General features: G+C 58.5%; 1 protein-coding gene across 1 annotated transcript in view; it reads right to left on the bottom strand.

Annotated features, from left to right (window-relative positions):
- Nucleotides 1-1,177: 1,177 nt before the first annotated feature.
- Nucleotides 1,178-22,829, bottom strand: part of EPPK1 (epiplakin 1) — a gene marked incomplete at both ends in the record, with an annotated part of 42,300 nt that continues 20,648 nt past the window's right edge. The window contains one exon of the mRNA XM_082499270.1: nucleotides 1,178-3,691. Coding sequence (XP_082355396.1) covers nucleotides 1,178-3,691 — 2,514 coding nt within the window. The remainder of the gene's footprint in view (nucleotides 3,692-22,829) is intronic.

Here is a 22,829-nt window from a genome sequence, read left to right as displayed (position 1 = left end):
TGTGCTGTGCCCAGCACCAGGCCCGTGGGCAGGGGTGACTCGAGACGGGGGCAATGGGGACCTGCTGGGTGGCTTGGTGCACACACTCTGCAGCACACGCCTGCACAGCACATGTGTGTGGCCACAGCACGTGGCTACACAGCACACAGCTTCATGGCACAGGCGTGCAGAGCTCCCTGGCGCACGCCTGCATGGCACAGGTGCGTGGCCGCAGCACACGGCTCTGCAGCATGTGGCTCCGTGGCACAATGCTCCGCGGCACAGGCATGCACAGCTCCGTGGCGCACACCTCTGTGCACATGGCTCTGTGCGTGCACGCAGGGGCATGGGGCAGGGAGCCACACTTGCTCCCCCCCAGCACTGGGCAGCATGGGGGTGCCCCCGTGGGTGCTTCTCCCTCTGTGATGGGCAGTGACCTTCGTGGGCACGGGGCGCTGGGGTTCCCCTGGCACACCTGGGGCAGCCCTGCCCTGCCCGCGGTCTCCTCTCGCCCCGCGGGACCATTGCCGCTCCTGCGAGCGCACCCGGCAGCCTCGCAGCGTTGCAGGCGTCGGAGCCCTGGGACCGCAACCCCTCTCCCAGCGCCCACGGGCAGCGAGCTCCATTGGACCACCAGACCCCGCGGCCCCATCCTGCGGCAGCAGAGCCCAAGGACAGGTCAGGGCTAAACGTCCCATGGGCGACCACAGCCACGCGTGCTGTCCCCGCTGCTTGCTCTTCAGCGGGGCCGGGGCCCAGCTGTCCTGAGCAGAGGTTGTCCATCCCTCTGCGGCTCTTCTGGGGCTGCCAGTGGTGCTGCCTGCAGCTCCCGCACTGGGGTTCCTCCCTGCTGCCTGCCATTCCCGGCAGTCTCCAACCCGCCGGACTTGGGTGCTGGCCCCGCATTTCCCCGTTCTTTGTCAGCGACTGTGAGTGCACGGCAGAGCACCGTGGTCACAAGCCTCCCCACGCCCTCCCCAGAACCCCCCAGGAAAGCTCTGTTGGGCAAAAGAAATCTCAGCACAGCAGCAGTTGAGACAGCAAGGAGTTTAACCAGGTGCCCGCCCCGCTCCGCGCAAGGTTTGCCGCCGCTCTCTCCTGCCCGTCATTGTGCTGTGTGGAGAGCAAACTCTCACCAGTGCCCGGGCCGTGCCGGCCCCGGGAGGCAGAGCTCGTGCCTCTTCTGGGGTGGGTGGTGCTAGTGGTCCTGGTGGTGTCTCTTCTTACGCTGTGGGCCTGTGATGACGGTGGTGGTGATGGTGATCTTGTTCACGGTCAGCCCTCCCGTGCCGTAAGTGTCGAGATGTGCCTCTCGTTTGTACTCGGAGACCTGCTTGGTGGAGAGGAGCTCCCACACTGACACCTTCTGCTCCTGGAACTGGCCAAAAGTAATGTAGGAGCCCTCGGACTGCAGGAGATCCACTGTCTGCTGGGGAAGGGTTGCAAGGTGCCTTTCTCTGCTGTCTGTCACGATGCTGCTGGTGGTGCTCACCAGCTCCTGAATGGTGAGTGTCCCCGCACGGTACAGCTCCAGGAGCTCCTGCCTTTTCTCCTCAGGGATGTGGTTGGAGAAGAGCAGGTCCCACACAGAGACCTGCCTCCCCTGGAACTCGTCCATTGACATCTCCACTGTGGTGGACTTCAGGGTGTCTTCCCAGGTGTTGTCCTCCTGCAGGTCCGTGTCCTCATCTTCTGTGACTGGTGACTCTGCTTTTGGACTACTCGCATTTGCCGTGTGCTCTGCCCTTGCTGCTTCTGCCTTGGTTACAATAGTGCTGACAACAGTTTTCACCTGCTCGAGGGTTAACTCCCCTGCCTGGTACAGCTGCAGGAGCTCCTTTCTGTTCTCCTCGGGGATATACTTGGAGTGGAGCAGGTCCCACACAGAGACCTTGTGGCCTTGAAACTCCCCAACCTCCATGTCAACGACTGTGGTTTTCAAGGCTTTTTCCCATGGTTCTTCTTTGGAGGAGTGGTCATCCTTCTCCCCTGCTGCTGACACAGTGTCCTTGTCGGAAGTCTTGACTGCAATCAGGAATTTCCTGCCTGTAGATTCTTTTTTCTTAATGAGAGTGGTGACAACAATTATTAACCGCTCCAAGGGCAATGTCCCTGCACAGTACAGCTCCAGGAGCTCCTGCCTTTTCTCCTTAGGGATGTGGTTGGAGAAGAGAAGGTCCCACACAGAGACCTGCCTCCCCTGGAACTCGTCCATTGACATCTCCACTGTGGTGGATTTCAGGGTGTCTTCCCAGGTGTTGTCCTCCTGCAGGTCGGTGTCCTCATCTTCTGTGACTGGTGACTCTGCTCTGGGACTACTCACATTTGCCGTGTGCTCTGCCCTTGCTGCTTCTGCCTTGGTTACAATAGTGCTGACAACGGTTTTCACCTGCTCGAGGGTTAACACTCCTCCCTGGTACAGCTGCAGGAGCTCCTTTCTGTTCTCCTCGGGGATATACTTGGAGTGGAGCAGGTCCCACACAGAGACTTTGTGGCCCTGAAACTCTCCAACCTCCATGTCAACGACTGTGGTTTTCAAGGCTTTTTCCCATGGTTCTTCTTTGGAGGAGTGGTCATCCTTCTCTCCTGCTGCTGACACAGTGTCCTTGTTGGAAGTCCTGACTGCAGTTAGGAATTTTCTGCTTGTAGATTCTTTTTTCTTAATGAGAGTGGTGACAACAGTTATCATCTGCTCCAGTGTTAATACCCTTTCACGGTACAGCTCCAGGAGCTCCTGCCTTTTCTCCTCATGGATGTAGTCAGAGAAGAGCAGGTCCCACACAGAGACCTGCCTCCCCTGCAACTCACCGGCTGGCACATCAACAGTGGTAGACTTTAAGATGTTATCTAGTTGTGCATCTTGTGTTGAAAAATCATCTCCATTTTCCTCTGCCCTTGCCACTGCCTTGTGTGGACTTCTGGCGTTTGCCACGAGAGCAGCATTTGCAGCTTCTGTTCTGTTTATGATGGTGGTGACCACAGTAGCCACCTGACCTGTGGTCAGTATCCCTGCTCTGTACAGCTCCAGCAGCTCCTGCCGCTTCCCTTGAGGGATGTATTTGGAAAAGAGCAGATCCAACAAGGAAACGTTTTGGCCCTGGAATTCACCAGCAGTGACATAGATGGTCGCAGACTTTAAGGACTTTCTCAACTGTTGTTCCTGGGATTGCGTATCCTGAACTGGTTGTGATGATCCCACCTCATTGTTGGGTATAACTGTGGAAGAGCTCAGATCCCCGTTTTCCATTTCTGCCCCGGTGATGATGGTGGCGAGGATGGTGATCATCTCCGGGATGGTGACTGTCCCCACCTTGTATTTCCTCAGCAGCTCCTCTCTCTGGTGGTCAGGGATGTAGCGGGAGAAGAGGAGCTCCCAGACGGTGACGCTCTGGCCCTGGAAGAGCCCCACGCTGAGGGTGGTGCGGGCGGCCTGCAGGGCTTTGCGGGCGTCCTTGTTCAGCTGGTAGAGGACGGAGCCCTTGTCCATCACGTGGAGCATGAGCAGCCCCGTGTCCGGGTCGGGCACGCAGCGGCGGAGGAGCTGTGTGTAAGTGAGATTTTCATGTGTGTTGGGGTCAAAGCAACTTCTTGTTTGATTCTTGGGGTTAGAAAGAAACTGGCACATCTCCTGGTCAAAATAGCCACGCTGGTAGGCCACCTCCACAGGGAGGCGGTGGCTGTTGACGGGGTCGATGATGCCACCAGTGGCAATCTGGGCCTCGAGCAGGCGGATAGCGTGTTCCTTGACAATGAACTCTTTCTTCATGGCCTGGAAGAGGGATATCTTGTGTCCCGTGTACGGCTCTGTGTACCCTGTCACGGCTCCCTCTGCTGACAGCAGCTTCTCATAAAAATCTCTGCCTATGAGTCCGGCGGTCAGCGCCTCTTTCACCGATCGTTTCTCGTTCTTCACAGGGTCAGTGAGGAACCCCGATGCAGCCTGCGCCTCCAGCAGCACCAGGGCCGTACCTGGTGTCAGGAGCCCCCTCATCATGGCATCATAGATGCTCATCTTCTTATTCATGGCCTGGATGAAGACTCCAGCTATGAAGTTACTCCCACCCCCACCCATCTCTTTGTTTCCACCCGCACGCAGGTTACTGCCCATGTTGTCTCTTGACTTGTTGTTCTGAGGGGGTCCACTCATCTTCTGCACTGCCTCTGGGGAACAGTCCTGCTACTGTGGGGCACCGCGTTTGTCTGAGGAGAGAGAGAAAGAAACGACTTGGTAAGACATAGACTCTTGTGAGGTTTTCATGGAGTGTGTGAAGAAAGCCGTCTCCCTGGACGCGGCAGCGGGAGCCCAGTGAGAAGTGGGGAGTGGGGTTGGGGGCGTTGCTGCCGCCCCTCTCTCTGCAGCAACCTTGGGGCCAGGAGCACCCCTCGTCCATCTCCCTCCCGAGCAGTAGGTGGGAGCAGCAGTGACAGCCCGGCCGGTGTCTGTGCCTGTGCAGCACACCGCATGCCCCTGGCTGCGGCGGTGGCTCTGCACATCTCTGCAGCACTGCCGTGACCGTCCCAGGGAGCTCTCGCACACAGGGCAGGAGAACAGACCACACTGGGACAGAGCTGACCGGTGCCTGTGGCTCCTGCAGGCAGAGAGTTTTGAGGGCCATGTCACAGAGCGGTGGGTTTAGCGAGAGACATGTGCTCCACAAAGAAACATCCTGTCAGCAGCGCGGGAAACTTGGTCCCAGAGGACCCCGAGGAGCTGCCTGCTCTCCCCGAGCTTGACACTGCCTCAAACCTGTGGCCTCTGCGACCTTCCTCTTCTCTTCCTGGGTGACACAACCACCACTGGCTTTTGGGCTGATGCCACAGGGTGCCAGCAGGGAGCACAGCCACTGCTCGCCTGCCTGTTCCCTCAGTACCGGCTGCCGTGCTGCCCTGGGGCTGGCAGATACTCGTAGAATCATAGAATTGTCTAGGTTGGAAGAGACCTTTAGGATCATCAAGTCCAACCATTAACCCAACACTGCCAAGTCCACCACTAACCCATGTCCCTCAGCACCACGTCTACACGTCTTTTAAATACCTCCAAGGGTGGCGACTCCCCCACTGCCCTGGGCAGCCTCTGCCAGTGCTCCACAGCCCTTTCCCGGAAGAAATGTTTCCCCATCTCCAATCTAAACCTCCCCTGGCGCAGCTTGAGGCCGTCTCCCCTTGTCCCATCGCCTGGTCCTGGGGAGCAGAGCCCGACCCCCCCTCGCTACCCCCTCCTGTCAGGGAGCTGTAGAGAGCCAGAAGGTCTCTCCTCAGCCTCCTACAGATGTAGCTGATGGTCATTTGACAAGCACAGGTCATGCCAAGAAACAGCAGTGGCGTCCTGATATAACTGCCACCAGCGACTGTCTGGCTGCAGAGAGGTGCTGGCTAGTGCTGCAAGTCGTCTTCTGCTCTTGTCCACTCAGGCCATCATGCTGCCTGGCTTCGCGCTGGTCACGGGCAGGCTGTGAGCGTGGTGGGACATGCCAGCACTGAGCAGGGTGGCAGGCACAGCCTGGTTCATGGCTGTCCGTGAAGATCTTTCTTCATGCTGTGTGATCCTGCTCCACCCTGGTGTGACACAGGACATGGGAATGGTCTCCATGACAGATGAGTGTCTGGGCAGGTCCACATGCAGCAGTGGGTCTGAGCTGGCAGGGACCTTCTCTCAGGCTGTGCCTCTGCTGCAGTTGGGATGTGCCCGGGTCTCTGCTGGTTCTAAGGCCACTGGGTTGGCATAGCCACCAGCTGGTTCCACTGTCCTGTCCTGGGGTCCGCTGCCCCAGGCATGCAGTCACCGCTGCTGGCGCATGCTGACTTCTGAACGGCGCGTGGGCATTGAGCATGGGAGGGCGAGTTGGCTGGTGCCACACACCATCCCGAGGACCATTCTGACCAGTTCCAGCAACTGGGGACAAGGGCAGAGACAGTGGGAGGGTTTGTCAGACCAAGTGCTCTCTCTGCAGCACTGCTCTGGGAACAGGGTGGTTGGGAGAGATGCTCTGGCCGAGCCCTCCGGCACACAGCTTGCCCTGGACCGCTCTCGGTAGCCACCACAGGCTACAGACCTCCATGGACCTGTGGGGTCACATCTGCGAGCCCAGGTCTGGTGTCCGCCTCTACAGCATCATGTGGCAACAAGGCCCACAGTTTAAACACTCTGCAGAGAAAGTATTTTCACTGGGAGCTTCTGGCTGCTGTGCTATGGAAGGTCATGAATGGTCAGTCTTTGTTATTAGCTAATTGTTATGTAGCTAAAATGGCAGATAAAATTATACATATATATAAAAATAAAAATCAGACAGTAGTGATGGACTAAGAGCAGGTACCTCAGGGAGCCGACTGTACGTGGCTGCTTGCAGGGTCTCTCCTGTTCATAGAATGGTTTCGGTTGGAAGGGACCCTGAAGATCATTGAGCTCCAACCCCCTGCCCTGGGCAGGGACACCTCCCGCTAGTCCAGGTTGCCCAAAGCCCCATCCGGCCTGGCCTTTGTGGTTGGTGTAACCAGGCATGGTCAATCCAGCAGGTGCCCTCACCCATGACAGTGCGGCATCCTTGACCAGGACACCGGTCGCACTCCCTGACGCCTTTCAGAGGAAGGCAGGCGTGCTCGCGAGCAGACATCAGAACAGCCACGTGGGGTCAGGCCACAGAGCTGCGTAGCCCAGAGTCTTGTCTCCATCTGGAGCCTTGAGTGGACAACAGGGGAAGGATGAAGAACGGGGCAACATCTGTAATATTTCCCCATTTTTTGTGTCAATCTCTGACTATTTTCAGCTCGGTGGATTTCACGAGCTGGGCACATTTTGGGTCTGAGTAGTAATCCCCGAGGGAAGTCCCACATGTGTCACCTGGTCTCTTCTGGAAGCCCTGGAAACTTTCAGCATCCACAATGCTGTGTGCTGATGAGGCCACGGTCTTGTAAAACCGGCAAAAACAAACCCCAAAACATTTCTTTGGGAACACCCATCTCCCATAAACAACAGTGACTGACATTAATGATATGTTTAACTCATTATCAGGGTCACAGCTTAATTCGCCAACTGTTTACCTAACTGGTCTAGAAGTTTCTGAGTCATTGCTTTTGATCCATTTAAATATTGGATTGATGCTGGTGTAGATGGATCACGATGGGGGAGAGGTTGGTCCCAGCAGTTACGGACCGGCCCCCGCCTCTTTGGGGACCCTGCCCATGGCTTCAGGCTCTTCTGCGGCTGGTGGCTCTGGTCCACCCTGTGGCTCCAGCCCCGGGAAGCAACTCTGCTGCCCCCCCGCCTGACACAGCTGAACACTGCCGGGCGGCGATGCGCTGCATGCGCTGCCTGTGCTGCCTGCACTGCCTGCTGGGGTGGCACCAGGTCTGGGACAAAGCGGAGCACTGTGTCACACCCTGGAGCCGGCGACACCTATGTAGGACATGGATGTCGTGTAAACACCCTATACTGGAAAGACATTGCCCAACTGCAAGCTATCATTAGCTGGTCTCTAATCAGCCCTCCTGATGCTGGGGCTTGGCGGCGCACGCAGCTCCCGGGGCAGGCGCTGGCTGTCCTTTCAAGCTGTCGCAGCAGCCCAGCCCAAGTGGAAGCGGTTTTCCAGCCGGAGTGAGCAAAGGTGGCCCGGCGGTGCCGTGGTCCCCAGCCCTCCCCGCCTGCGCCCCAGGGAGCGAAATCGCATCAGCCCCCCCCAGCCTGGCGCTCGCCCCACAGCCTCTGGCTGCTGTGCTCCCAGCCGAGACCCACCGCGCTGGTTGGCATCCTCCTGTGCCGGTGCCTGCCAGCTCCGGCAGGTCCCGCAGCTCTGGTTGCTTCCCTCCCATGCCCCAATGGCCCCATCTGCTCAGCTCAGGTGTTGGGGACACAAAGCACATTGTGTGGAGCAGCAGTTCCATCCAGCCCTGGTGCCACTCTGTCACTTCGTCCCTTTTTGGAAAGGATGGAGTTCTGCCTGGGGACCTCCTGCTCACCCGTCCCCTGGGCCTCAGCAGCTGCCCTCCAAGCACAAGGTTTTGGGGTGGAGACAAAGTCCCCACATCCCTCTGGGGCCCCTGGTATCTGCATGGTGGGTGCCATGCAGAAGCAGGGCTGTGTGGTGGCCCCACTGCCCCCTCCAGATAGGCTCTGTCCTACCTGCTGGCTCCCCACAGGTGCTGGTCCTCCTCCTCCTCCTCCTCCTCCTGCCGCCTCTCAGCCAGGATGAGCAGCCGAGGCAAGTGCCCAATTTAAATCCTCCCCTTCCCCGCCCCTGGGGATGACACGGTGGCCCTGCCCTGTGCAGAAACACAGGAGCACGGCTGAAACACTGACATCCCACCACTGCAGCACAGTGTCATGGCAGCCCCGGCCCCGGGAGCCCAGGAGGGGTGGCAGGACTGGGGCACAGTGACTGGCGCTGGTGGAGACATGGGGCACGTCTCTCACTAGAGCTCGGGTGAGCGATGGCTGTGGCGGCACCATGGGGCTTCTGGATTCTCTGCCACCACCTTCTCCTGACAGGCGCCCGGCGCGACTGCTCGTGGACTGTCCTGCCCGTGGTCCCGGCTGCTGCGGAGGTCTCCACGGGCTTGTTCCGTCTGCCTTTGCCCTGGCTGAGCCCCTCGCTGCAGCCACCCTCCTGCAGCTGCCCCCACGTCCCAGAGGGACAGACCGAGCCAGTCCCTCGCTGTGGCTGTGCCCGGGACCCTGCAGGCACCGGAGCGATAGTGGCTGCTGGCGTCATTCGCAGTGTGCGGAGCAGGTGCTCAGTGTGCGGGGCAGAAAGCTGTCATGCTCCCGGTGAGCGGGGAGGGCCAGCCCCCTGCCGTGGCCAGCGTCTGCCCAGGAGCTCGGGGCATCTGATCAACCGCTTGCCTGCAGAGGGCTTGCGCCGGCCGGCTGGCTGGCACAGGCAGGCTGGTGGCTCTGGCCAGCTTTGGGCTGAGCGGGGCTGAAGCTCAGTCCCATGTTTGGGTGCATTTCCGTGTTGGCATAGGACGGGCCACATCCATCAGAGCGCAGCCACGGCTGTGGTGAACATGCTCGCCTGGCGCCCGCTTCCAGGGCGAGGGTGGCACTGGTTGTGTTGCTCCGGTGTGCAATCCCTCGTGGAATGGTGTTTGTGCCTGGACATTGGTGGTCTCCGCGAGTTTGTGACTGCGTGTGTGCTCCCGTTGACCCGCACACGTGCCTGTGCCACTGCGTGCCCGCAACCGCGTGTGCTCTTGTGTGGCTCTGCGTGTGGGTGACGCCGTGCAAGTGTGCGCGCATGTGATGCAAGTGTGCGAGCAAGGCAGAGACTGTCCGTGTGTGGCTGCGCGTGCGGCTGTGACTCCGTCCTGCAGTGGGTGTGCGTGACTGGGTGCCCCTGTGCGGAGGAGTGCTGCCTGCCCCGGCCCTTCCTTCCCTGGGTGTCCTGCTTGGGGTGCACATTCCTGCCTGCGTAGGTGCTTGCCAGACTGGATCATCAGCACACAGAGGCATTTTCCCTCTGACTCACCGAGGTCGGTTTGGCTCTGGGGAACGCACCTGGGCAGGAGGTCCCTCTCTTCACAGGGGTGAAGGTGGACACAGGGCCTGCTTCTGCTGTCTTTACTCCCTCCTCAGAAGCCCTTCCTTGCCCGACATCTATTTTCAACCTGCATTGCGTTGGGTAGTTACTGATGCCACAAATTAGTATACTGCTAATTGCGCTGCGCTGTAGGTTCAGCTATTCCGGTTGGGCTACAGCAAAGGCTTTGCTCTGGGCCGCGTTCCTGGCAGGAGTGGGGTGCAAGGGGGTGCAGAGGGTACCTGGCCTGGGCCAGGCAGGAGGGTCCCGTCTCTCTCTGCTCTGTGCGGCACAGACCCTACCTGCACCCAAAGGCAGCCTTGAGTTGCTCTGCGTTGGCCCCGCACACTCCTCAGGCATGGCACAGCACTGGCCATGGCCAAGCACAACGCTCCTATGAGCTGTGCCGGTGACACCAGACCACTACCTGGAGCTGGCCCAGCTTGTTTAGACACCTCTGAAGTGCTGGTAGTTGGCGGCTTCCCTTGAAGGTGCATTACTTTGCATTTGTGGAAGCAGAGGCTGTGATTTATCTGCCCATAGCGGATGCCTCCCGCGGAGCTGGAGCCCCGGTCCTGTTATAGCCGTGGAGAGCACACCAGGACGCTCACCGGAGCCCAGACCATGACTCCTCTGACCACTTGCACATGTCTGCCCTAGGATGTGTCCACAAAGCAACCACTGGTCGCATGGACCTGCTCTCCCTTGGCTGCCCCGGGGCAGCCGGGGTGACCTGCGTGGCACACAAACATCACCCGGGGTGAATCAGCCCTGAGCGTCACCTCCTGCTGCACGTGCAGGTCTCTGAGCAGCCCCACCTCCCTCACCGGCACCACAGGGCTTGAACAGAGTCATGCAAGGTGGAAACGCTGGTGCCTCACCTCCACCCCGCTCCTAGATTGTCCCCTCGTTAGTGGAGAACAGGGCTCCCTCTCCCGCGATGAGGACGGAGCATTTAGCCTCTCGCTTCCCTCCCTACCCACTAACCTGCTTCTGGGACATGACAAAACTTCTTTTCAGCCCTAAAGCAGCTTAGCCCTTTCACGATCTTCTCTAAGGCACTGTCAAAGGCTTTTTGGCGATGGATGGATTTCTGGGGACAGCACTCAGCAGAGCTGAGCTTTTCTGTGCCCAGTACCGTATCCCAGAAGTGTTTCCCCAGGGGACCGGGACGATGCTGCGGGTGAGCCCTGTGCCTGCGTCCCCATGCCTGCCAGCTCCTGGAGCCACCAAGGGGGCTGCACCCACTGGCACAGGACAAGCTGGCCCTCCATGGTCCTCCTGCTCCTCCACAGCCCCCCCAAGAAGGGCTGATGAAGAAGAAGGGTGCCCACAAGTGCATCTCCAGGCAGGTGGCCATTCCTGTGTCCCATGGGCGACTCCAGTGCCCACACGCCTTCCCCGGGGAAAGGGGACATGGCAGAGACTGCACGGCACCTCTCAGCTTCCTAAATGCCAATCCCCACACTGCAGAGCTGAAACCCCAGTCCTCCTGGCCAGGGTTGCCCGTGTGCTGCGCGCTGGACCGTGGTCCTGTCCCACTTACTCGCTGCTTTGGCCACCTGCTGTGGGACACACAGGGAGCGTATCTCCCCTGGCCCTTGTCTTTGGCTCTGTGGTTTGGGCTGGGATCCTCTCAGCCCCGTTCCCAAAGCCACCGTGCACTGGGGACATTTGCCTCCAGACCTGCCTCCATCCCTTCCCCCAGCTCCTGGGGCTCATAGTTAGACCCGAGACTTAAAGGAGGGCTCCCGTCTCTCTGTCTGCCACCTGGGAGCATGACCAGCATCTTGTCCAGTGACACTGATGTCGTGGGGCCCATTCCCCATTCTCTCGGCACTGGAAGGCGCCAGCCCAACTCCAACACTTGGCATTAGCGGCTGCAGGCAAGTACTGCTGACCACGAGGCCTCGCGAGCAAGCACGGGGGTTGTTCTTGACCGCAGAGTCCTGACTGCAAAATTGGAAATGACCCGCAAACTTGGAAACAGAAGACCAGCTTGAGGAAGGGGGTATGCCGGTTTTCTGTCCCCTGGGGAAGCCGTTACTTAGGTCTGCTCCCGGTCTGCACCAAGTCCTGGAGACGTCTTGCAGGAGAGACCTTTCGGGTCACCCCCAGCGTTCCTGCCACCGGTCCATTGGCAGGCGGGGACAGGGACCGTCTCCGTGGAGTGCGTGCTGCATGCCTGCTGCAGCTGCGCAGCCAGTGACAGCGCTGGTGCAATACCTGCAAGTGGTTTGGAAACCAATGTCCTTGCTGAGCAGTGCCGATTGCTTTATCCATTTTATCTTCTTTCTCTGGAAGACAGCTGGTTTGCAAGCTGACGCTGAACCTCTTGTGACTTGAATGTGATCAGAGGTTTTTGAACTGTGCAGCAGTTCCTCTTTTGGTTTACAAGCCAAAATACAGTGACTTCACATTTTGCTTTGCTGGAAAATGCCGGGAGCTGGATATTTGTGAGAGCACAAATGAAACTGTGCTCAGGTTGTCCCGAGGAGGAACGTTGACTTCTCATTTGGCTTCAGGTCTGGGGAGTTAATTGATCTGCAGTCGCCCTGGCTTCCCCCTTCCCCAACAGCCTGATCGGCAGTACGGACCACCCGCGGCTTCCCGGCGCTGCCACTTCCATCATCTGGCCGTGCCACACCATAAGCCCTGGCAGGGGCTCTTTGGAGACACCACCTCCTCGTTTAGTGACCGGACAAGTGGCTGCTGCCCTTCCCCCTCGGCCAGACCAGGGGATGCAGTTGGCAGCTCCGTGAGTGGCTGGAGCTGCACCGCCTGCGAAGCCCCGGGTCAGTGACCAGTGCTCGGTGCCTCCGCGCATGGTGGGGCTGCGAGTCTTGGTGTCCTGCAGGTCCTGAGCTTGGCAGAAGGCAGGGAGAGGACAGCATCACCGTCTGGGGAGAGCTTGTGTCACACCAGGATCCCTATGTGTGGCACTGGGCTGCCGGGGCTGCCACCCAGCTGCAGCCAGCTGTGTCTGTCTGGCCTCGGAGAGGCTCAAAGGGCGGATGGGCTCTGCACTAAAAAGAAGTAAAGAACAATCAGAAGAAATAAAGAAAAATCAGTCTGCAGGTCTCGGGGAGCATCCGAATCTATGGAGAGCGAAGCTGGGATGCAGACCCATGGGATGCCCCGGTCCTCGCTGCGCTGGGTGACTCACCAGCTGGTCCCACCGCTTCCCGGGATGCCTGGCACGGACACAGCGGGTTCGGGCGTCTGCAGCCTGGTGGCTCGGCCGCTCCTGCCGGAAGGTGTAGGTGTCCTTGGCTGAAGCAGCCACGAACCACATCAGAGAGCAGGGAGATGGCTTTCTCAGGGATGCTTCAGCACAGAGGTGTTCGGGGAGTGTTTTCCTTCAGCGTTTGATTTGGGGACCCTCCTCTGCCAGAGCGCGGGTGCTGACGTGACTCCCTCCCAGCCCGTCCCCGCAGCGCCGGTCCCTGCGGTTCTGGGGTCGCCGCGGCGGGTGGCGCACGGAGCAGGGACAGCCTCAAGCCTGAGGAGGAGAGGGCAGCCCCTCTGCTCGGGCAGCCCTCCGGGGACACCCACGCATGGGCAGCACTGCACAGGGCAGGGGACAATATTAACCACAGGGAAATCACCCGCAGCCGGTGTCCCTCTGCCCGGTTGGGACCCACAGTGTGGAGCTCGTGCACCAGTGTTCCCGGCGCAGCGGTGTCCTGAGACACGGGGCCGCCCATGCGCCGCGCGGGTGCTCCTGGCAGGCGTGGAGCAGACTCGGGACCTGCAGAGCCGTGGGCACCGGCGGTGTTGGGAGAACTTCACCCTGACTGCAGGCGCCGCACGCTGCCGTGCCTGCTCCGCCTGTTCTTGCCCGGCTGAGCTGAGCAATGCAATGCACTTTTAAAGGAAAGAATAACAAAAATGTCCCCTTCCAAAAACCACAATGAACCGGCCAAGCCCAGCACTCAAGGGATGGGCACAGGCAGGCAACCATGGACAAACAGAAAAGACAAAAATCCTTTTTATTCTGGCTTGGAGAAACGTGATTGCACAACTCTGATCTCTGTGGGAAAGAAGCTCTAAAGCATCTTCTACCCTGACACGTGACTCCTGGGAAACGGGTCAGCGAGACGCTGGCTGGTGCTTCAGGCCACCTGGCCCGCGGCAGGGAGGAGGATAAGCCAGGGGTGTGCCGTGGCAGCAACTGCCTTCTGCTACCCTTGTTTATCGTTTGGCTTCCCAGCAGAAGAGTTTCCCTCCGCAGCTCCTGGGCTCAGCGAGGGGAAGGATGCACACATATGGACCGGCCCAGGTCCCTCCCCTAACTCCTGCCCTCCCCCGAGGGCACATCGGGAGAGGGAGACTCCCTTTTCACAAGGGGTCACATGGAAAAGACGAGGGGTGATGGGTACAAGTCACTCCAGGGGAGATTCTGATGGGACACAAGAGGAAAATTTTTCACAGTGAGAACAATCAGTCATGGGAATAATTTCCCCGGAATCATAGATGGTTAGAGGTGGGAGGGACCTTAAAGATCATCTAATCAAACCTCTACCATGGGCAGGGACACCTCCCCCAGCCCAGGTTGCTCCCAGCCCTGTCCAACCCGGCCTTGAATACCCCCAGGGATGGGGCAGCCACAGCTTCTCGGGGCACCCTGCGCCAGGGGCTCACTGCCCGCACAGGGAAAAATTTCTTCCTAATATCTGATCTAATTCTCCCCTCTTCCAGTTTGAAGCCATTCCCCCTCATCCTATCACTACATGCCCTTGTAGAAAGTCCTTCTCCAGCTTTCCCATGGGTGCCCTTCAGATACTGGAAAGCCACTATAAGGTCTCCCCAGAGCCTTTTCTTCTCCAGGCTGACCCCCCCACCTCTCCCAGCCTGTCCTCCCAGCAGAGGGGCTCCAGCTCTCACAGCATCTTCTCAGCCCTCCTCTGGACCTGCTCCAACAGGTCCATGTCCTTCTTGTGCTGAGGACCCCAAAGCTGGACTCCAGAAGTACTCCACCAGAAGTGGTGGATTCCCCAACATTGGACATTTCTAAGATTCAGCTGGACCATGCTGGGACATCTTGTCTAGACTGTGCTTTTCCCAAGAAATGTTGGACCAGATGATCCTTGAGGTCCCTTCCAACCTGGGAATCTGTGATTCTATGATTCTATGGCATGGGTACAGCTCTCTGCTTGTGCAGCTCCTGCTCTGGCAGGGCCCATGGGGCCCCTTGAGGTACCGCAGCCATTGCAGAGCTGAGTCTTTGCTGTCAGGATGTCTGCAGAGCTGACCTCAGGGCATCGCTGGCGTGTGCAGAGCTGAATGTCGGTGGTGGGGTCTGTCCCTCGGTCCTTGTCCCAGCTGGCAGGCAATGCAGCTCTGCTGCCCTTCTCCGAGAGTCAAGCATCTGTCCTCCCCCCACTCCTCGGACACAGATGATGGATGGTGGTCGCTGGCGGAACAGCCTGCTGAGAGCAGCAGGGGAAAAATCCCGCTCCAGGAATCATCGCTTGATGAATATGCCCCCCCATAACATGATTGCTCTGGCTCTGGGCTGGCTCAGCCCCTGCACGCCCCCTCTGGCTGCGCCGGCCACCACCCCTGCGGCACTGCGGGATGCCCGGCCACCGACGCCATCAGGAAGACGGCACCACACACATGGCCACTGCTGCCAGACCAGACAGAGACACAGACACAGACATGGGCCTCTGGGGATTTGCAGCCGCTGTGCTGATTGCTGCCGTTCACGGTGCTCGGCCGAGCACTCCCGCAACGCGCCCACCAGGGCTGCGCACCCAGCGAAGGCAGAGGTGTCCTTCTGTCAGGAGCTTGGAAACCCGGGGGTGCTCCAGGACACGGGGCTTACTGCGCCGTGGAGTGCAGGGACACAGGGCGACCGGACTGCATCCCTCTGCCAGAAGGCACCCAGGGCTTCCCTCAGGTCCACTTTTGGCTGCTGCAGGGAGGGAGGTGGGTCCCTACTCATCTACACCCTTGGTGTTCTCCTCTTTACCCCTTCCAGCTTTGCCAGTGGCTGATCCTCAAATGTGGATCTGCTGGGACTGATGGTTGGGTTGGGTATACTGAGGCTACAGAACCTCCCGGCCCTGGGGCTGCTTGACGGTTTGTTGGCTTTGGCCAACAAAGGTGCAAGAGCAGCGAGCCCAGGGGTGGGCGGGAGCAGGGCAACACGCAGCCCCCGCAGACCGTGGCACAGGGTCATTATGGGTGGCTTCCAAGTAGGCGGTCAGGGCTGCCCCTGGGCTGGGGCCAGGAGCCTGATGGTGGTGGCCAACAGGCCAGTGCGTAGGAAATGCTGCTGGTGTACGTGGAGGTGGTTGCTGCAGGGCTGCAGATCGGACCACGAGTGAGACGGGGGGCGGGAAAGCAGCTGAGAGCTCAGGGGGAGAGGACTGTGTGGGCTGGGAGGGATGGTGGGAGGAAGGCAGGGCAGGAGGTGGCGCGGGACGGAGGGCAGGGTCCACGGGCTCTGGAAACAGGCAGGGGACAGGCAGGGGACGGGCACACCCGGCTGCCAGCGGGTGCTTTGATCTCCTGGAGGCCACAGCTCAGCACCTGTCAGGCCCAGGGTCCAGCCCTGGGTGCCGCTGGAGCCCGGTGTGGCTGGTGCACCGTGACTGCGGCCATGACCCAGGCGCATGGTGTGCCACATCACGGCACGGCGCAGCTGTCCCAGCCCAGGGCACCGTGATGCTGTCGATGTAGTCGGATGCTGCCAGCAGTGTGGCCGGCTGCCTGGGGACCGACACCGGTTATTCCTGTTTGCCATCTTGAAAGAGGAAGTCAAGTTTCCAGGAAGGGTAAAATGGACAAAAAGGGAGGGAGAGGCTTTGAACAGGCGGCTGAGAAAAGCCCAGTGGGAGCTGGCCTCCCAAGAAAGGCCACCCAACTTCCATCATGGTCCCAAATGAAATGTTCCAGCCTGAAGTGGGATGTGGCAGGAAGGTGGGTGTGATGCTCATCTTTGCAATTTTGGTGTCTAATTATCGTAGAATCATAGAATGGTTTGGGTTGGAAGGGATCTTAAAGATCATCTACTTCCAACGCCCCTGCCCTGGGCAGGGACACCTCCCCCCAGCCCAGGGTGCTCAGAGCCCTGTCCAACCTGGCCTTGAACACCTCCAGGGATGGGGCAGCCACAGCTTCTCCATGCAACCAAAAATTATCCACAGTAAGCATTAATCACTGCCTGGGCGTGTTCCTGGATGGAGTGTCTTTTGCAAGGCACCAGTTCAGCATATTGAGCAGGGCCATAGTGGTCCCCAGGTGGAGGAGAAGACGGCTGCCCCGAGGCTGTGGCATGTCCTGGAGCAACAAGAGTGCTGCTGTGCTTGGGCTGGAAGGCATGGGCCTTGGTGATGGGCAAGTGAGGTGCAGAGGCTGGAGCTGCTGTGGCCACACAGTCTATTCTACTCTTAAAAAAACCAAAAAACAAAACAACAGAAAATCAGGATCATAGAATAATTTAGGTTGGAAGGGACCTTCAGAGGCTGTCTGGTCCAATGCAGAGCAGGTCCGATCAGATCAGATTGCTCAGGGCTGCGTTCAGTCAGTGTTGATCACCTCCAAGGGGAGGGAAGGGACCTCTGGAGATCCACCCCCTCTGCTTAAAGCAGGGTCAGCCACAACCAGCCTGAGGTCCTGAGGTCACTCAGGACCATGTCCAGTTGGGTTTTAAGTATTTCCAAGGATGGAGACTCTTCAAGCCCTTTGGGCAACCCGTGCCAATGTTTGATCACCCTCACAGTAGAAAAGTGTTTCCTGATGTTCAGAGGGAACCTCTTGTCCCGTCACTGGGCACCACTGACAGGAGCCTGGCTCCATCTTCTTTGCTCCCTCCTTTCAGGTATTTATATACATCGGTGAGATCCCCTGAGCCTTCTCTTCTCCAGGATGAACAGTCCCAGCTCTCGCAGCCTCTCCTCATAGGAGAGGAGCTCCAGTCCCTTCATCATCTTCGTGACCGTTTGCGGGACTGTCTCCATATGTCCATGTCTGTTGTCCTGGGGAGCCCAGAACTGGATGCAGCACTCCAGGTGTGGCCTCACCAGTGCTGAGTAGAGGGGAAGGATCACCTCCATCGAGCTGCTGGCAGTACACCATGAGGGCTGGTGGCCTTCTCTGCTGCAGGAGCACATTGCTGGCTCAGGTTTAGCTTCTTGTCGACCAGGATAGCCAAGTCTTTTTCTGCAAAACTGCCTTCCTGGAGGCCACCCCTCCTGGAACTGGTGTCTGGGGCTGTTCCTCCCAGGGGCAGGACTTGGGATTTCCCTTTGTTCGACTGCATGAGGTTCCTTTCTCAAGTTCAGCAAAGGAAAATGCAAAGTCCTCGCTCACAGAGCTCTGTAGCCACTGTTGATATCCTCCACATCACTCCTGGCAGTATCATTGGCGCCCACATAAAAGGGCAGCCAGAGCTGCCTGTATATAAATACCAGTCTGAGGGCTGGACAAATCCTGTCGGTCTCTCTGCAGCATCCCAGGTCCTGGCCCCAGGTCTCTGTGAAGACCCTGTAGATCCCTTCCTCATTTTCCCTGGTGGTGCACAGCCTGCTCAGATGCCCCAGGCACTCTCAGCAGTCCCAGACCTTGACGGCAGCATCCGCCCTCCGGGTCTCTGGGCTGAGGCCTCCGTTGCACCAAGGGGAGCAGCAGCAGTTGGTGCAGGAGCGTCTGTCCTGCAGTGCATCGAGAACATCACTGCTGGGTCTGCAGGAAGCCCTCAGGAGAGGTTCTGGGCACCGTCATGACAACAGCTATGACTCCTGCTACGTCCTCGCCGGCTGCACTCTCCAGCAGACCCAATGGCACCAGAAGCAGCTCCCCGCACAAGTGGGAACAGAGCCAGAACTGCTGGGCAAACAGACAGCGCCAGCCCCGGCAGCGTCCCTGCACTGTCCTGCCAACAGCCCCACCAGCCACTGAGCATCTGCTCGCGACCCCCTGTTTGCAGAATGCCTGCTGAGTGATGACTGGAGCGGCCACCACCTCCAGCCTGGCCACTGGAAGCCAGTAGCACCCAGTACAGACCAGTAGCACCCAGTATGGTCCTGCCCAGCTGCTGGAGCCCACCTGGAGTCTCTGCACAGGCTGAGGGACACGTCTGCCGCCCTCCCATTTGAAAGTTCAACCAGCAACAAAGCTGCATGTGTACCCCATGGACATACAGACACAGAGGGCACCGGCACGACTGGTCAGACAGACCGTTGCCATCGATGTCACTCGCAGACAGGACCCACATCACACCCATGCGTTGGCAGCTGCGTTCCCTCCTCCCCTGGGGCTGGTGGAAGCCAGAGGTCACAAGTGCAGGCACCAGGATGGCACTCTCTGGGTTCACCCGTGGATGCCCCAAGAACCAGCACAGCCCCTCTGTCCGCCTGGCACCCCTGCCCAGGTCCTCACCCAGGGGTCCCCTGCTCACCCCAGGTCTGCTGGTGAACACAGACGCGCCCCCCATGCTGGGATCGGGGGAGATGCTCACCACCCCCCACAGCCGACACCAGGCACATGGGCCCACGGTACCGCTCCAGACCCCGGCGTGGAGCCCCTCACTCACACCGGTCCCCTCTCATGACCTGGTTTTTGGGACACAATCTGTGGGACCCTCCCCAGACCCAGAGGGCTGAAGCCCCTCCAGCTGCTGATGCTGAGACCCTCAGGGTGACATCTGTACCAGCTGCGAAGCCCTCCTGTGCCTGCAGTTCCTTGATAGCCCATCAATTAGTGCCACTGACCAGGTTTGTTTCTGGTTATTGTCTTCGTTAACACTAATTGGCTTGGTCAGGTTTTATGTCTCTGCGTTTGCCCTCCCTCTGTTTTCTTTCAGCTCTGGAGCCTCCAACAAAGGAGAGACACGGACCAGATGAGGCCACTGAGATGCTGGGAGGACTGGAGCCCCTCTGCTGGGAGGACAGGTTGGGAGAGGTGGGGGGGTCAGCCTGGAGAAGAGAAGGCTCCGTGCAGACCTGCGAGCCCCTTCCAGTGCCTAAAGGGGCTCCGGGAGAGCTGGGGAGGGACTCTGGGTCAGGGGGGGCAGCCGTGGGACGAGGGGGAGCGGTTTGACGCTGACAGAGGGGAGACTGAGAGGAGATGTGAGGAAGAACTTGTGGGCTGTGCAGGCGCTGAGCCCCTGGCGCAGGGTGCCCCGAGAAGCTGTGGCTGCCCCATCCCTGGGGGTGTTCAAGGCCGGGTTGGACGGGGCTGGGAGCGACCTGGACTGGGGGGAGGTGGCCCTGCCCATGGCAGGGGGTTGGACTCAATGATCTTCAAAGTCCCTTCCAGCCTGAACCATTCTATGACTATGATCATCTTAACAGAAAGAATGAACATCCTCCAGCTCCATGCATCCTGACTGATTGGTGCGACTGGCCCGGCTTGTTCCCATCACCACCTCCGGTATCGTTTGCTGATCAGGTTTGTCCCCGAGTGTTCTCGTTGGTGGGTCCTCTGACCAGTACCCTCAAAGGAGCAGGTGCTCCCTGGCCACACCACCGAAGCCCCACTGGCCACCGAGTCTGGGCCACCGCTGAGGTCCTGGTTGCAGCCCCACCAAGGAGCCCGGTCTCCTTTCCGGATATTGGGTGATGTCTCTGGATGGACACAGGTTGTGTGCGTTATCCTGGCATGGAGGTCTTCCCTCCCTGACGTTCACATCTGATTTGCTCTGGCGGCTGCTGAGCACACATCAAACAACCTGTGACCATTCTTGCTGCTGAACAGTGACAGCTCAGCGCTGGGTGTGCAGACACGAGGACTGCGTCTCCCCATGTGCGCCTGCCTTGAACATAATCTGACATTTTCATTCCAGTCGCTGCATGTTGCTCGGTCTTCCCGCTGCTTTTGCAGCTGGCACCTTCCTTTGCTAAGCTGAATAATTTAATACCATCTGCCCCTTCCCTGCTCGCAGCATTTCCCAGCCTGTGTCTGCACGTGTTACATGGCCCAGCTCTCTGCACGGGTCCCTCTGGCCCCACTGGTGACTCCCTCATGGAGAAGAGGGCTCAGTTCTTCTTGTCTTTTCTCTCCTTTGAGCGTTTGCAGCTGTTGGCTCCGTGAGATCCCAGCAGCAGCCACAGAAACCTTTCCTGCTGTTTCCCTACAGCCCGGTTCTTACAGAAAACAGCAAATATGTGTTCCCTGCTTGCCCTGCCCATGTCATTTATGGTTTTATGCCCCTTCTGTGTACCTGCTGAGGACCTGCCCTTCCTCCTGGCTGCAGAGGACACTCTCTGCCTGGCTCAGACTCTGCACCGACAGCCTCTCTCTGCCTCCTCGCCTTCCCCTGCCCCGCTGCATGGAGATGGGATTCCCTCCAGGGCTCTGTTGGTGTATTTGTGACTTTGACCCCACTCTAAACTCCCTGATAACAGCCCTGCGCTGCCACCAGCACACCCTCCTCGACTGTGTGTTTTATACCTTGGCCCCACAGTGTCCTCCTGGTGAGCCTCCTCCCAAGAAGCCCGTGGCGTGCTGGTGTTCCGTTGGAGATGAGTCATTCCTCAGCCCTCTATATTGTATTTATCTTCATTCCCTACTTTTTTCTGTGTTGTTTTTTAAACAGGATTCTGCTTCTTTAAACTGCTCTTCCTGTCTCCTTTTCTCCATGTTGGTTTTTACCATATTTGAATGGAGTTTGAGCGGGTTTGGCCTCTCCTTTGCTTGGCGATGCAAAACCTTTATGTCAACAACTTTTCAGCTTCTCAGCCCCGTTTTATGAATTCATGTCTTTGCTTTACTCTCTGACCTCCATGTGGTACCTGGACCGTTTCAGGGAATGCCATCATGGAGAGCCTGGCTTTCATCTTCCTGCCTGAAGCCTACATTTTGGTCCAGAACCTCTTTCCTCCATCTTTCTCCATGTTGCTGTCTCCTCCCCAGCACCTATTACAGGCCTTTCGAGAAACCTCCTGGGATCTGGCCACTGCATGCCCTGCAGGAGAGTCACGATGTGACCCTGGATCACAAGTCCCAGGTGTGTTTTGTCTCAGCTCGCTCTCTGGGTCCCTCATCCGGGGACCACCACCACGTTCCTGGTAGGCTTCACTGCCTGGTCTGGGACAGGAGCTCCTTGCAGATAAGCTGCTGGCTGTTCAGGTGTGAGGCTGTCCAACGCAGCCCCTGAAGTGAGCCGTGATGATCCATATGGCCATGGAGGACACTGTTCCCCTGCCCGAGGAAGAGCTGACTGTCTTTACCCAGGCTGCTTCTGCACCTGCCCTGTAGCCTCCAGCCCGGGGCCGGGCTAACACAGCACCCGTGGAGGCTGCTCCCGCCGCCGGAGGACTGCAGTGCTGCCTGCCCGTAACCTGCCAAGGAGAGCCATGAGCTGCTCCTGCACAGACCTGGGAGCTCCGGAGCAGCACCGTGGGGAAGGCAGCCAGGCTTTGGTGACCTCCTCCTGTCCTCCTTTCCTTAGTGCATGCTCTTCATCCTGTGCAGTCCTCCTCCCATTCCTGATCTCCGTGTGAGACTGGCCTTCTCTCTACCCAGACAACAGCCGAGCTTTGAGGAGCTGACCGCTGGCAGATGATGCTCTGGCTCAGGACTGGGAGACTGAGAACTTCAGAATACTCTGAGGTTTCCTCTCAGTTCCTTTTCTCTTGTATATCCTAGTGGATATACAAAAAATTAGCCACGCTTTCAGTCAGGTTTAGTTAAATGGCTTTTGGCTAGGTGTGTAAGACTGAGGATCCTACCAAGAAGTGGCTTTATAGTGGTTAGGTTTAGTAGAAAATGGGGCAACTGCCAGGCAGAGCTTATCACCAGGCAAGAGACCCTGGAAAGGGGAAGGTCTAAACCAGAGCCAGAGGGCTGCAAGTGTCCATCCTGCTCCACAGGGACTGCTGGGTCTCCAGGGCACAAGGTAATGAACGAGGCGGCTGGGAAACGGGGCACTTGGAGATCAGGTGAAAAGTGTGTGGGGGTTGAAAGATGTGGAAGTAGAGACTGACAAAGAAGAGGCAGTCGAAGCACAGGGGCTGTGGGCAGGAACACAGGAATGGCCAGCATGGAGCAGGACGAGAGCCCGTCCAGCCGGTGACTTGTCTCTCCTAGCGAGGCCTCTGACCCTGTAGCAGCGTGGAGGGCTCTGAGATCTGGAGATGGCACAGGGCTAGAGTGTGTCAAGAACACAGCTTGGCCATTCACCCTGGATTTGGCTAAAGCATTTTCTAATCCATTTCCAGGAAAGAGAAGTAGTCTCAAAGATGAATATGAAGCCTCTTGGTTGACATGGGAGCCCAAATCATCAAGGCCCTCTTGGAGATGGCATTAGTGTCTGCAGGTTGGTGTGGGAAGAAGCTGAACTAACCCCAGTGCAGAGTGAGGTGAAGCCTGGGAGCTGTAATACTC

The sequence above is a fragment of the Vanellus vanellus genome (assembly GCF_965231255.1).
Source record: "Vanellus vanellus genome assembly, chromosome: 2".
Taxonomy (NCBI): Eukaryota; Metazoa; Chordata; class Aves; order Charadriiformes; family Charadriidae; genus Vanellus; species Vanellus vanellus.
This window is presented reverse-complemented; position numbering and strand designations above follow the sequence as displayed.